The 14,918-nt window shown below is 43.2% G+C and overlaps 1 protein-coding gene across 1 annotated transcript in view; it reads left to right on the top strand.

Annotated features, from left to right (window-relative positions):
• Positions 1–2,717: 2,717 nt before the first annotated feature.
• The window catches only part of skib (v-ski avian sarcoma viral oncogene homolog b), a 40,067-nt gene continuing 27,866 nt past the window's right edge, over positions 2,718–14,918 (top strand). Inside the window, exon 1 of the mRNA XM_061727361.1 lies at positions 2,718–4,070. Coding sequence (XP_061583345.1) covers positions 3,162–4,070 — 909 coding nt within the window. The 5' untranslated portion in view covers positions 2,718–3,161. The remainder of the gene's footprint in view (positions 4,071–14,918) is intronic.

Below are 14,918 nucleotides of genomic sequence, written 5' to 3'. Positions count from 1 at the left end.
TTATGTTGCACATTTATTTGCATATGGAGAGAGGTCAGATCTGTTCACTCAAGATTCATTTCAAAGTTTATTTAGACGGGACAATGCATATTAATGCACACTACATTTAGCAGAGATGCTAGTTTCCACCTGCAGTCCCCCACAAACAACCAGACACACTCACACTCACACCTACGGGCAATTTAGAATGATCAATTTACCTAGCATGCATGTTTTTGGACTGTGGGAGGAAACCGGAGTACCCGGAGGAAACCCATGCAAGCACGGGGAGAACATGCAAACTCCACACAGAAAGGTCCTGCTGCCATATGGGTACACATTTTAATACCGGGTAAAAACACCTGAGTGTTAATGCTGGCCACTTGAGATTTGTCAGGACCCATGTTAATGTCAGGTCTGAAGAGGGCCTATATCACAGCTTTGCGATTATTTCAGAAGTACAGCAGATGCAGAATGATGTGGAGTTAAGCTGGATAATTCCTGTCTGATCTGTCTGGTCTGTGACATCACAGTTCCCTGCAAATCTGAACAGCTAATTAAATGGCATATATTCAGATTTACTCAGCCCCTAAAATGGAGACAGGGTTATTTTATGTTGGAGTTTTTCCTTCGCTTGTCACACCCGACACCCAAGTATATGCTCTGATGCACAGAAAATTAATTTCTTTCTAATATGTCCTCTTTAACACACATTGACACATTGAGTCCATGCTCGTAATGTGAAATGTGCTTTATAAATAAACTTGACTTTAAGAGGTGGCAAGATACTCAATTTATGCTATACCAGTTTAAAAATATTACTCACTCCTTTTCTAATTTAATGTCATATATTTATTTATAGGGCAGCTTGGTGGTTAGCACTGTTGCCTCACAGCAAGAAGGTTCCCAGTTTGAATCCCTGGCCCGGTGAGGGTCTTTCTGTGTGGAGTTTGTCCTCCCTCTGCTTGCTAGGTTTGCCTCCGGGTACTCCGGTTTCCTCCCACAGTACAAAAACATGCATACTAGGTTAACTGATGTTTTGAAATTGCCCGTAGGTGTGAGTGTGAGTATGTCTGGTTGTCTGTGTATTTATGTGGCCCTGCGATGGACTGGCGACCTGTCAAGGGTGACCTGTCCTGCATCTCGCCTGTGATGAGCTGGGATAGGCTCCAGCAGACCCCCGTGACCCTGCAAAGGATAAAGCGGGTAGAGAAAATGAATGGATGGAGCAATATTTATTTATAAATGTAGGCCCAGCAGTGTAGTTACAATTATATATAACTATAATACAACTGTACAAGTTCCTCTGACAAGCTGGCACCATTTAAACCTGAAAGTTACTGAAGAATTTCTGCGTCGATTTAACGTAGAACCATAATTCAAGCATTAATAGACACTCGCGCATACTTCTGCTTTCATTCATGCATGTGAATCTGAGGTGTGTTCAAAATAGTTTCTGCAACAGCAGGACAGCAGTACGACGGAGTATTAGGGCCAAACTAAGACAAAAAACATTGGAAATTACGAGAATAAAGTCATAATATAATGAGAATAAAGTCGTAATGTTGCGAGAATAAAGTCGTAATAGAATAAAGTCGTAACATTACGAGAATAAAGTCGTAATGTTGCGAGAATAAAGTCGTAATGTTGCGAGAATAAAGTCGTAATATTATGAGAATAAAGTCGTAATGTTGCGAGAATAAAGTCGTAATATTATGAGAATAAAGTCGTAACATTACGAGAATAAAGTCGTAATATTATGAGAATAAAGTCGTAATATTACGAGAATAAAGTCGTAATGTTGCGAGAATAAAGTCGTAATATTATGAGAATAAAGTCGTAACATTACGAGAATAAAGTCGTAATGTTGCGAGAATAAAGTCGTAATATTATGAGAATATAATTTATGAGAACTCTAACAGAAAGAACTTCTTCTCCCTGTGTTAAAATGAGGAATATTGAGCATCTTGTGAAGTTATATTTATAATATATTACGACTTTATTCTCGTAATATTATGACTTTATTCTCGTAATTTTACGACTTTATTATCGTAATATTATGACTTTATTCTCGTAATATTATGACTTTATTCTCGTAATATTATGACTTTATTCTCGTAATTTTACGACTTTATTATCGTAAGATTATGACTTTATTCTCGTTATATTAAGACTTTATTCTCGTATTATTCTCGTAATTTTACGACTTTATTCTCGTAATATTATGACTTTATTCTCGTAATATTACGACTTTATTCTCGTAAGATTATGACTTTATTCTCGTAATATTAAGACTTTATTCTCGTATTATTCTCGTAATTTTACGACTTTATTATCGTAATATTATGACTTTATTCTCGTAATTTTACGACTTTATTCTCGTAATATTGTGACTTTATTCTCGTAGTTTTACGACTTTATTCTCATTACATTATGACTTTATTCTCGTAATTTCCTTTTTTTGTTTTTTTGTTTGGCCCTAATACTCCGTCGTACAGCAGATATGTGTAGAGCAAAAGTACACAAGAGAACTTGTAAGTTTTTTTTTGCTTTTATTTTCCCATTTTTCCAACCATACTTTCATTAATAACTTCATTTTCCAGAGCTCCACCCTCGCCTCGGTTTAGAGAGGGATCTTTTTTCCAGTGTGCAGCTGCCCTGTAGCGGAGGGAGGAACCTCTGCTGAGGGAAGAGCCAGCCCGGGGAGTCAGTCACATTCCTGGCTGGGATTCAATGACTGAACCAGACACAAACAAACAGAGAGAGAGGAAGAGACTCACACACACACGGGCTGAGCGGGGAGACAGACGGAGTTACACCAGACAGAGACCGAGCTCAAACCGGGCGCACATTAGGAGTGCGTAAAACCACAGCCTGAGCGCCGAAACGCAGCTATAGTGGCTGATTGTACGTTGGATAATTTTTTTTTATGTGTGTGTGTTGAGTTTACGAGTTGACGACTTTATTTGAGTCCGTTCCCATGATTTTTCAGCAGCTTTCAGTTTTCTGAATGGACGCGCTGCCTGGGAAGCTTCTCCTCCGCAGACATGGAAATAATGCGCGTTGCTGAGCGCGTCGCCGGATGCTGAGGAGGATAATAAGCCCGTCTCTTGCTTTCATTTTGAGTTTTTTTTTTTTTTTTAGATTTCTTTTCCCGAACTGAATACAAAAAAAAAAAAAACATGGACGGCACCAGCTTCCAGCCCCATCCCGGACTTCAGCAAACTCTGAAGCAGTTCCACCTGAGCTCCATGCGCTCCCTCGGCGGGCCGGCGGCGTTCTCCGCCCGCTGGCCCCAGGACGCGCTCTTCTCCGGGAAAGATGACGGTAGTGGTGGGAAATCCGCGGAGATCCTGCTGTCCCTGCCCACCCAGACCCCGCCGGTGATGTCCGGGCCACTTTTCATCCCCTCCGACCGCTCCACGGAGCGCTGCGAGACGGTGCTGGAGCGGGAGCCCGTCTCCTGCTTCGTGGTCGGCGGGGAGAAGCGGCTGTGTCTGCCGCAGATCCTCAACAGCGTGCTGCGGGACTTCTCCCTGCAGCAGATCAACTCGGTGTGCGACGACCTGCACATCTACTGCTCCCGCTGCACGGCGGACCAGCTGGAGATCCTCAAAGTGGTGGGCATCCTGCCCTTCTCCGCGCCGTCCTGCGGGCTCATCACGCAGACGGACGCGGAGCGGCTCTGCAACGCGCTGATCTACGGCGGCTCCTACCCGCCCCGCTGCAACAAGGAGTCGGGCTCGCTGGAGCTGGAGCGGACGGAGAAGAGCTTTAAAGTGTATCACGAATGTTTCGGCCGGTGCAAAGGCCTGTTTGTCCCGGAACTGTACGGGAACCCGGCGGCAGCCTGCATCCAGTGCATGGACTGTAGACTTATGTTCCCCCCGCACAAGTTTGTGGTGCACAGTCACAAGAGGCTGGAGAACCGGACTGTCCACTGGGGCTTCGACTCCTCCAACTGGCGGGTTTACGTGCTCCTGGACCCGGACTACAACGACCAGGAGGAGAAAGGTCACCTGGAGCAACTCCTCAAAGAGTTGAAAGGAAAATATGATCTGACGGGGAAACTGTCCAATAAATCCTGCAGAGTAAGTTTTTTTTTTTTTAGGTTTGCTTTTCCTAATACACTGCAAAAACTCAAAATCTTAACAAGAATATTTGTCTTATTTCTAGTTAAAATGTCTAATTTTTAGTCAGAAAAATCTCATTACACTTAAAACAATCATCACTGGAAAAAACAATAATTTTCACTTGTTTCAAGTAGTTTTTCACTGAAAATAAGTAGAAAAAAATCTGCCAGTGTAACAAGATTTTTTTGCTTTTGCTTTTAGGTTTGCTTTTCCTAATACACTGCAAAAACTCAAAAATCTTAACAAGAATATTTATTTCTAGTTAAAATGTCTAATTTTTAGTCAGAAAAATCTCATTACACTTAAAACAATCATTACTGGAAAAAACAACAATTTTCACCTGTTTCAAGTAGTTTTTCACTTAAAATAAGTAGAAAAAATCTGCCAGTGGAACAAGATTTTTTTGCTTGTAATGAGAAGATAAATCTTGTCCCACTGGCAGATTTTTCTACTTATTTCAAGTGAAAATTTACTTGAAACAGGTGAAAATTGTCAAATAAGTAATTTCTCTGGTAATGACTCTGGTCTTAAGTGTAATGAGATTTTTTTGACTAAAAATTTGACATTTTAACTAGAAATAAGAAAAATACTCCTGGTAAGATTTTGAGTTTTTGCAGTGTAAGTATTTTCTATGTCTTTTTGGGGAATGTGGATATTCTAACAGCTTCAAGCTCCCAACAATTTCTGCATTTTGGGGCATAGCGTTGACTTCCTTCTTATTGGGCTTGCCCATTTCTTCTTGGGTTCATTGCATCCATTCCAAGTTCTGCTAACAACTTATGGTCTGCTAATGGACCAAGAATCACCTCATGCATGTCAAAAATAGGTGAAGTCAGTCCAATGTCCCTGAGCATCTATCTCATCATCTGAAGCTCCCCCTCCCTGCCAAACCCCCCTTATAGGGTTACCCAAGGGCATCGGCATTATGATGAATGAAGTCAATGATATATTTCGCAAGTGTGAGAGAGGTGAGGGGGGGCAGTGGGATCTGGTGCCATGAGGTGGGGAAGGGGGGGGAGTTTTAATGAGGTTTGGAATATGGAAATGTGTATTTTATGCGTGTGTGTGAGTGAGAGAGCGAGAGAGAGGAGGGGGTTGTGGCTGACTATGTTTCAGAGATGTTTTGCGGCCAGGAGACGAGGTGGCTGTTTCTTCCTCACAGAGCGGCTGTTATGTGGGACTCTGATAATGAGTGGATCTCTGTATGCATCACCATGGCGCTGCTCAGTTCTGAGCGGAAGCCAGGAGATGTCTCATGCAGAGAGTGCTGGGTAATCGTTCTAAAAAAGTAGGAAACATAGCTGAAATAACTACAGGAAGAAGTGCCTTGAAAATATTTGTATTTCAAGGGTCATGAAAGCGCTATTCTGACCTTCGCTGTTATCTATGACACATATATAATGTTTTTCAAATTGCACTTGTGGTTTATGTCTTCCTAACTGCAGCCAGCAGCTCCTGATGTATCACCTGTGAGTCACATATATCTTTAAAATGTTGGGCCTGGTACTGACAGTCTTTTAGAGTACGTGTGATAAACTGCACGCAGGGCCTGAGCATCATGGAGGCAGATTGGCGGAGGGGGCGGTGCATATTTGCTGTGGTTCACTGTCAGTCGTGTCCCAGTTAGCAGACAGGCCCGGTCCTCGGGGAGCTGCTCACCAGCGCTCTCCCATACATCAGCCTGACAGGCCAAGCTGCTGAAAGGCCGGACCGGGACTCTCGGGCAGCATTTGGCTCGGCTTCCCCGTGAAAACGAAGACACAATGTTATCGGTCTGCCACAGCCTCTCTCTCCAATGTCAGAGTGTTTTATTAATAAGAGACAGGTTGCCTTGTCTGCTCGTATCATCTGTCTAGACTCCCTCTCCATGTGGTGTACGGGGAGGCTGCTGCAGTCAGAAGTCGCTGCTCAGAGGATTATCGTTGTCCCAGCACGCTCATGATTGTGGAAGTTTTAAATTGAGGTTAAAGTGTTTGTTTTTTTTAAATGGCGTTTGCTTGGTCTGAAGACGGAATGAGACCCGCGGATCGTCCTGGTGATCTATTTTGCATCAGGTTCAGCATTTGGTCATTTAACTGTTTGCCTAATTTGCAGATCAGGGCAGATTGCAGACAGGACGCTGCAGACTCTCATTCAAAAGATGCAAGGTGTGTGAGCCAGGCCTTGACATGTGTTGTCAAAGGGCTGTAACCTCTGACCTTTCCTCAAAGACAATGACCCAGCCAACCCCCATTCTTTTCACACCATCCAATAGCATGTCCATGTGTCCAGTTCACTGGCCAGATGGCTTCCTGATAAAGGATGGAGAAATATACACAACAAACACAACTCCCAACGGCAGCTTGATTGTTATCAAACATCACCATATTCATGCGGTTTGTTTAAGGTAATACACCACTTTTAATCTGCTGTAAATTTTATGGAAAAGGAAATCTTGAGCTTTATTTAAATGACTTGCTCCAACGTGCTGACCTTTGCATGTATTAATTCAAATATTAACTTTTCTGATTACCATGGAAATCTCCAGGAAGGAGGATTGGAGCTGAGGAAAATAAATTCTTTCAGGCCAAAGTCAAATACTGCTGAGCATTAACTGTAAAACAAAATCCCTAAGAAGTCGTGGCAAAGCGATCAATCATCTGAGTAAGTAGAGTAGAAGGAGGCTCTGGAGAACCGAGTGGACCCTCCATAATGGAATGGATATTAAGATCAACCAACTGAGGCCAATTTATGCCATTTCATATTCCATTGTTCTCTTCACTCGATGCAATTAGCTTCAAACCTGGTGTAAACCAAAGCATGTGGCAGAGGCTAAAGAGTGGTGCAAGTTCGTTTTGTGCAAAGAATGAATGAATTAATACATTTTTCTCTGTTATTAACACACTGCGTGTTAATCTTTGCTGGTGTGTGGGTGCCTTTGTACATAGAGTATATACACGTGTTTGCATGTAAACAGACGAGTTTAATGAAAAAAAGTTGCCTTGATATGATAATCGGTATCAAAAAAACCTGCAGCTTCTTAAAATAACGATCTTGGTTATGGCGAGTATATAAAAGCCGGCACAGGAAGTCACACAGTACTGCCTCACAACTTCCTGTTTTAAGTCGCAAGGTGAAGAATCAGTGACAGGACGTTCTTTGCATAGCGCGAGCTGTCTAGCATTATTGGTATTTTAGGCTGGAAAAAACTGCAATCTGATTATTATGTGAGACTGTGGTGTGTAGAGGTGGCACAAATGTTGCTAAAAATATCAACCTTACTGAGCATTTTAGGAGCCACCAAGTGAAAAAGCACAAATCTGTCAACGAGTCTGAGGAGCGAACTCTTGAGTTTGCTCCTCAGACTTAGAAAAAGTTCTCCAAGGAAAACCACAGATCCAGCACAATGATGGATAAAGAGTGTAGGATTCATCGTCCTCAATGACTAGCCCTGGTGGGTTGTTGAACATGTTGGATTTCGTTGCGTAGCTGAACATTTAGAGGTGGTTCCTGGGTTGGAAATACATGTCAGAATCTGATGACCACAAATGGCATGATGCTGACTGATTGTATTTCATGTCATGTAAAGGAAAGGCAGTTGGTCAGCTTTTTGATGGAAATCTGGACCCCCAATGTTTCCAAATGTCAAAATATAAATGCCTTTTTATGTTACATATTTGTGGCTAAAAGCACAAGTTTTGAATTTCTTTATACGACTGATATTATTTCTTTGATGGTATTTTTTTTTTATTAATAATTAAATTTGTTAATTAAAAAAAAACATTGGTATTGGATTAGTACTCGATATACCAATATCTGAAGCCCGGGTATTTGAATCAGTATCAGAAAAAAACAACAAATTGTACCAGAACATCTCTAGCTATAGCTGGATCAGCTGTATGAGACAGATTAAAATGAGCTCACTGCTGGCTCATTTTCATGCCCATCTGTCTGCTGACCTCTCCAAAGTCCTGAAAGCCGACACGGTTAATCTCTTTGCTCCTTGTTGGTTCTGTCTAACCCAGCCAGGCACCTCGGACCCAACATCTCCCAAATAAATACACAACTAACGCAATCATACACATTTTATTTATCCTTTTAACATTTTTCTTTTCCAATCTTACTACTGGAGATGTAATTTTGCTTTTAACTCGCCTTCTCTTGTTTGTCCTTGGAAACATCACTCTTTTGAGATCACTCAGCCGAGTCCCGACACCCTCCCCTGTCCCCTCCAGTCCAGCGCTCAGCCAACCACTGACTCCCGGCTGGAGTGCCGCGGCCAAGTCGGGGGCGGCGCGTCGAGGTGAAGGGGTGTCAGGAGCTCCCAGGGGTTGTGCCCTTCATTCTGGCAGCACTGACCCCATGTTAAAAGGTTGTCAGCTGGGGCTCTCTCATGGGTAATGTGTGCTAAAGACCTGCCGCCTCCTTTGTTTGAAGGCCAGGCTTTCAGATGCTGTGAAGTGCAGCGGTGTCTCTTTGTCACTGGCTTGTCTCTTTGGGTGCTGTGTGGATAAGTCCGTAACCTCCAGCCGCTCTCAGGGTGGGAAATCCATGCTCGCGAGACTGCTGTGTCACCAGTTTTCCTGGGTAAAGACAGATCGGAGCCTGTGGTGGTGTCTGCATGTCTGATAGAGATAGGGTTGGAAAATAATTCAATATCATGAATAATGGACTTTCACCAGAATCATACTGGGTTTTTCTTGACTTTATGATCACATACTTCCATAACTAGACTAAAATCTCTCTTAAGCTAACCATGGTGAAAGATGTGTTCAGTGTTCACATTTCTATCGATAAGTAACACACCACAAATGCTAATATAACAAGTAAAAATACTGTTTTATAATTTTCAAGTTAAGGGACACTGTACTAAAAGCGGAAAAACGGGACAAAGACGTGTCCCAGCAAAGACAGGAAGCACATACACACAAATAATAGTTACAGTAATATACACAAAATAGTGCAAATAAAATGACTGAGAATCATAAACATTGGGAACGAATGTGACAGATAAGATCAGAATTATTTGTTGTTGGCGTCATGAAAAGTAAATAAGGGCGGAATGTCAACCATTCTAACGCTTACAGACAGATTTGCTTCATCCCAGTCCTCTAAATATTCCTTAAACTTATTTTTTGTGCAGTAGTGAGTAATTATTTTAAAAGTTTGTGATGAATCTCATTGGTTTTTTCATTAACTTAAAAGTTGAAACCTACACTGCAGACAGTTTAAGATCATTACTGTAAATGTAAACCGAGTTTTTTATTTTTTTAGTGCATTCTTTCTGTATATTCTGCAAATATATATGAAATAATAATATATTAGCAAAGTTGTCAACACTAAGCCCAAAATATGATAATATTTTGGATCTTTGATGATCTGAACCTCTATGAGATGGACAGTATCTTGTCTAACTCAGGGAGTGAGGGAGTAGATGATTGATCCGTGCTGATGAGATGAGTTCTGGCTGTGACTGCAGTCAACAAGTCAGTCGGTCGGCCGGTCCGACAGTCAGTCAGTCAGTCGGGCTGTTAGCGGCAGAACTGATGCCTGTATTGGGTTTGTGTTATTTCACAATCATCATCAATTCCTCTTCGATCACCTCCCGATTTCCAGCACTGTGATTAAGAGTCAGGCCCATCTGCTGCATAGACAGGAAATCCTGGAGTCTGCATCTGCTGCTTGCTGAGCTACTAAGCTGCTGCAGTCAGGGGGCTTTAAACTCTCATAATCCCACATAACTCCTGGAATGCAGAGACTATGGCGCACATCAAAACCATCATCTTTTTTCGGGACAGCTTTTTTTCAGGAGCGCAGAAATGCTCACACTCTCCTCTCCTTCTCACTCTTAATGCATCCTCGCAATTTATCGCCTGTCCCTCTGGAATTCTGCAGTTACTGCATGAATCAGATACACCACAAAGGTACATCATACAAAGCAACCGACAATGTAAGTGGACATTAGGGATGGGCGGTATGGACTAAAAAATGTATCACGATAATTTCTGGCATTTATCCCGATAACGATAAAGATGACGATAAAAAAATACCAATTCAACTCCACCTTTTCAACTATAAATCTATCTCACTCTCAGATCCGCCATGTTTGTTACACAAAAACGTCATCAATGGGACTTTATCCTTCTTTCTTTCTTTCTTTCTTTCTTTCTTTCTTTCTTTCTTTCTTTCAGGCTCATTTCCTTCCTTCCTTCCTTCCTTCCTTCCTTCCTTCCTTCCTTCCTTCCTTCCTTCATTCTTTCCTCCTGCTCTCGCCTTCCTTCTTCCCTTCCTCCTTTCTCCGTTCCTTCCTTCCTTCCTTCCTTCCTTCCTTCCTTCCTTCCTTCCTTCCTTCCTTCCTTCCTTCCTTCCTTCCTTCCTTCCTTCACGTACGTTTTGCGTCGATTTAACGCAGAACCATAAATCCGACTTTACACAAAAACATCATCAACGGGAATTTATCGTTTTTACCGCGAGATACAAATTCTTACCGTGGGGAATTTTTTTGACGGTTTATCGTGAACGGTAAAATATCACCCATTCCTAGTGGACATACCAATTATAAATGCTTGACTGGTGAAACTTTGGAGGCCAAAATGACACACAAACAGGACCGCGCGCTATTTGTCCCTTTCCATGTTCTCTCTGTATCAGCCTGTAGCTCCTCAGAACTGTTACACCACATTGGAGAAGTGCTAATGGAGCTCTAGCCAGAGCAGAAGTAGGCCCTGCTGGTGCCATATGACAAATCGACATGCTGCTCTCGCCTACAATCCGCCCACCAAACACCTTCAAAGCTATCAGGAGGATTAGCTCACGCAGCTAAAGCAAACAGACTGCTCAGTGTTCAGACAGTGTTTGGGCCAAACTTGTTCGTGCCTCCTGTTTTGATGGCTAGCAGATCACAATCGGGGGGCTGCTATCGGGTTCTCTTGCAACTGGTGCCATGCCAAGTTTGCCTTATGTGCTGCTGCCGTGGTGAAAAGAGAATGGATGTTTTAGGGCTTTACACGACTCCGTTGCTCTTTGGGATATGCATATTTTATTTTAGGATTAGGATGGTTTAGATTAACTTTGAATTCACTGCTGAGTTTAGGAGGCAGTGAGGCAGAAGGGGCACACAGTAGGGTGTGAGGGCACGTTTGTCTTTGAGTGCTGGTGACAGAAAAGCTTGGGAGTTCAGCTCCAGAGCTGTTTTGTATATCTTTGTGCATGTGGGCATGTCTGGACCACAACATTTTTAGGCCTCCGTCAGACTCCACACACTCTCAAAAAAGGACTCGTCCTCAGTCAGTCTGCTCTGTAGGCTTGTGATTGGAGGGCGCTTGTGGTTGCTAAGCAGAGCTGCTCTTCCTGTGCTAAATAAGAACTTCATGCTCTCTGGCTGGTGGGCTCAAAGAAGTGTGCCAGAGCACACACACACACGCACACACACACACACACACACACACACACACACACACACACACATCCGCACAAACCTCACAGAGCTCTTACAGTTCAGAGACCTCGCCCTCCTCCATTCACTGCCCAGCCTCTCTCATTGTGACTTCCACGCTGTTACTCGACAACCTCCTCCTCCTCCTCCTCCTCCTCCTCCTCCTGCTGCTGCCGGCTTCCTGCTTTCCTTTCTCCTCTTCCTCCTCCACTCTGCATCACTTCTCCCACAGGTCAGCACTTGTAAAGCTCCCCTCTCCGTCATCTCTGAGACCTGACTGACTGACACCTCCTGTGCTTTGCCACTGCCACTCACCTCCTCAGTTTGACACCTCCTCGACCCATGTAGGACACACACACACACACACACACACACACACACACACACACACACACACACACACACACACACACACACACACACACACACACACACACACACACACACACACACACACACACACACACACACACACACACACACACACACACACACACACACACACACACAGACTCAGGCTCTCCTCCTCTCTTGTGCTGAGATCTCCTACTGCACTCCCCCTCACACTGTATTATACTTAGATCTCCACCTCCACTGTAGTGAGCACACGCTGGATGAGTCTGTATTCAGACTGGCCTACATACAGATCACTGTGCTCTTCCAGGAGTGTGAGGGCTGCTCGTCTCACTTTAGAGGGATGGAAACTCATCCAGAGAGAGAGAGAGAGATAGATAGATAGATAGATAGATAGATAGATAGATAGATAGATAGATAGATAGATAGATAGATAGATAGATAGATAGATAGATAGATAGATAGATAGATAGATAGATAGATAGATAGATAGTAGGGATGGGCGGTATGGACTAAAAAATGTATCACGATAATTTCTGGCATTTATCCCGATAACGATAAAAATGACGATAAAAAAAATACCAATTCAACTCCACCTTTTCAACTATAAATCTATCTCGCTCTCAGATCCGCCATGTTTGTTACACAAAAACCTCATCAACGGGAATTTATCCTTTTTTCTTTCTTTCTTTCTTTCTTTCTTTCTTTCTTTCTTTCTTTCTTTCTTTCTTTCTTTCTTTCTTTCTTTCTTTCTTTCTTTCTTTCTTTCTTTCTTTCTTTCTTTCTTTCTTTCTTTCTTTCTTTCTTTCTTTCTTTCAGGCTCATTTCCTTCCTTCCTTCTTTTTTCCCTTCCTTCCTTCTTTCCTCCTGCTCTCTCCTTCCTTCTTCCCTTCCTTCCTTCCTTCCTTCCTTCCTTCCTTCCTTCCTTCCTTCCTTCCTTCCTTCCTTCCTTCCTTCCTTCACCCCTTTCTTTCCTTCCTTCCTTCCTTCCTTCCTTCCTTCCTTCCTTCCTTCCTTCCTTCCTTCCTTCCTTCCTTCCTTCCTTCCTTCCTTCCTTCCTTCCTTCCTTCCTTCACCCCTTTCTTTCTTTCCTTCCTTCCTTCCTTCCTTCCTTCCTTCCTTCCTTCCTTCCTTCCTTCCTTCCTTCCTTCCTTCCTTCCTTCCTTCCTTCCTTCCTTCCTTCCTTCCTTCCTCCCTTCCTTCATTCCTGTATGTTGTGGGTGGATTTAACACAGAACTGTAAATCAGTAAACATCAGCGCTAACAATACGCTCCAAGAACACAACGAGGTCTTGGGATATATATTTTGGTTTTCTCTTTACGTATCTTTTTTTTTTTTTTTTACATGGTTTGAGTTTGTAGCAGAACAATGATTATGTCTTGAAAAGCTCCTGCCCCTGCATGCTCCTCAGAGCAGCGAAACATGCTCTCTTGCAGAGACGGAGCAATGCAGCATTGTCAGCAGACACCCGTATCAAATGAATTCAGCACAGCTGTCCCAGCAGACTCCGTTGCAGTGAGCGGGGAATGTTATTTATTCAGTATTACTGTCAGCCCAGGATCCGTCCCGCTTTGCCACAGCATCATCTGGTCAGGTGGGCCGTCTTTTTTTTTTGTTGTTTTGTTTCTATGACCTTGCATTAAAAAGCCTGTATCTCTCTGAGTCCATTCTGCTAAAGAGTTGGCCACCTGCCCCACCCAGCCGTCCACTCTCTTTCTGTGTCAGTACAGCAGGGTTGATATTTAAAAGGACAGGCGTAAAGATGAACCTCAGTTGCTCAAAGACTGCCACCACACACCTCCCACCCTTCTATTGCAGGTGTCTCATGGTTGCAGGATTGCCCCGCACTGTCATTGCCCCCGCCGGCTGCCTAGCAGGCCAGCCTGTCAGCCTTTTGTGCTCGTGGCGTTGACAAGCTTCTGGCTCTATTTACGGCCAGTCGACAAGCGCAGACGCACACAGCCACGGCCTTAAATAGAGCAGGCCCACCCTTTATCCTATAATGAGGGTACTATTATAGCCTGGTGTCTTAAGCATGGTCAAGAAAAGAGGTGTCGCATACATCAACTTGAAAAAACAAACTTGAGCTGCTTTCCACATTATCACCCCAACATTGTCCCAGTAAACTCACTGAGAGAGTGCAAGATGAAGAATATAATGATTATACGTTTTTTAATGTAACAAAAAAAACAATAAAAGAAAAACCCAACAGGGATGTACCGTATTTTCTGGACTATAAGCCGCACCTGTATATAAGCCGCATCCGCTCTATTTAAAAAAAAAGATATGCAAGCCACAAATATTTATGTTGTTAGATTAGATATTTACTACATGTACAGAACCATTTTGAACTGTAAATGATGTACATGTTTGTACCTAAATAGATCCTTTCCTAACACTGTCTTTTAACACGGCAGCAACTTTGCTGATTAAAACGGGACAGAACCAAGAGAAAATAACCGGTATTTATTCATCTATTTATCTGTTTGAAATCTGCTTCTACTTCTATCTGCTAAAGAAGAAGTAGCGTATTCTTCTTTGCATTTATTTTGTCTTAGTTTTTATTCTAATTCCGGTTAGAGCGCTCGAGCGGTGGAAGAAAAATCCACAGAATAGCCGCACCTTTGTATAAGCTGCATGGTTGAAAACCTATGAAAAAAGTAGCGGCTTATAGTCCAGAAAATACGGTAGTCTGTTTGGAGTGTCTGTCCCGTGTTTTAGGGGTTATAACAGGGCACTGTTGGGGTCCTCGTCTTCACAGAGACGCCCATCCCTGCATGTCCGTACTTAATTCCACCTCTTGCAGGTGTCGAACTGTACGCGCCGTTGATATAATGAGTCCCTCGGAACAGATTAGTCTCCCTATCATAACTGCAGCTCCCCGGTTTCTCTGCCTTTTGTTGCGGCGCAGGCTGCACCACAGAGGATAAAGGGGCTCGGCCGGACGCTGTGGGAGGAAGTGGCTTTTGTGTTGCCAGCAGGTGCAGTGGGATGACAGTGGACTTTTTTTGGGGGCACACTTGTGTGCGTGGGTGCA

Source organism: Cololabis saira, chromosome 8 (genome assembly GCF_033807715.1).
Source record: "Cololabis saira isolate AMF1-May2022 chromosome 8, fColSai1.1, whole genome shotgun sequence".
NCBI lineage: Eukaryota > Metazoa > Chordata > Actinopteri > Beloniformes > Belonidae > Cololabis > Cololabis saira.
Note: the sequence above shows the minus strand (reverse complement) of the source record. Positions and strands in the feature narration are given on the sequence as shown.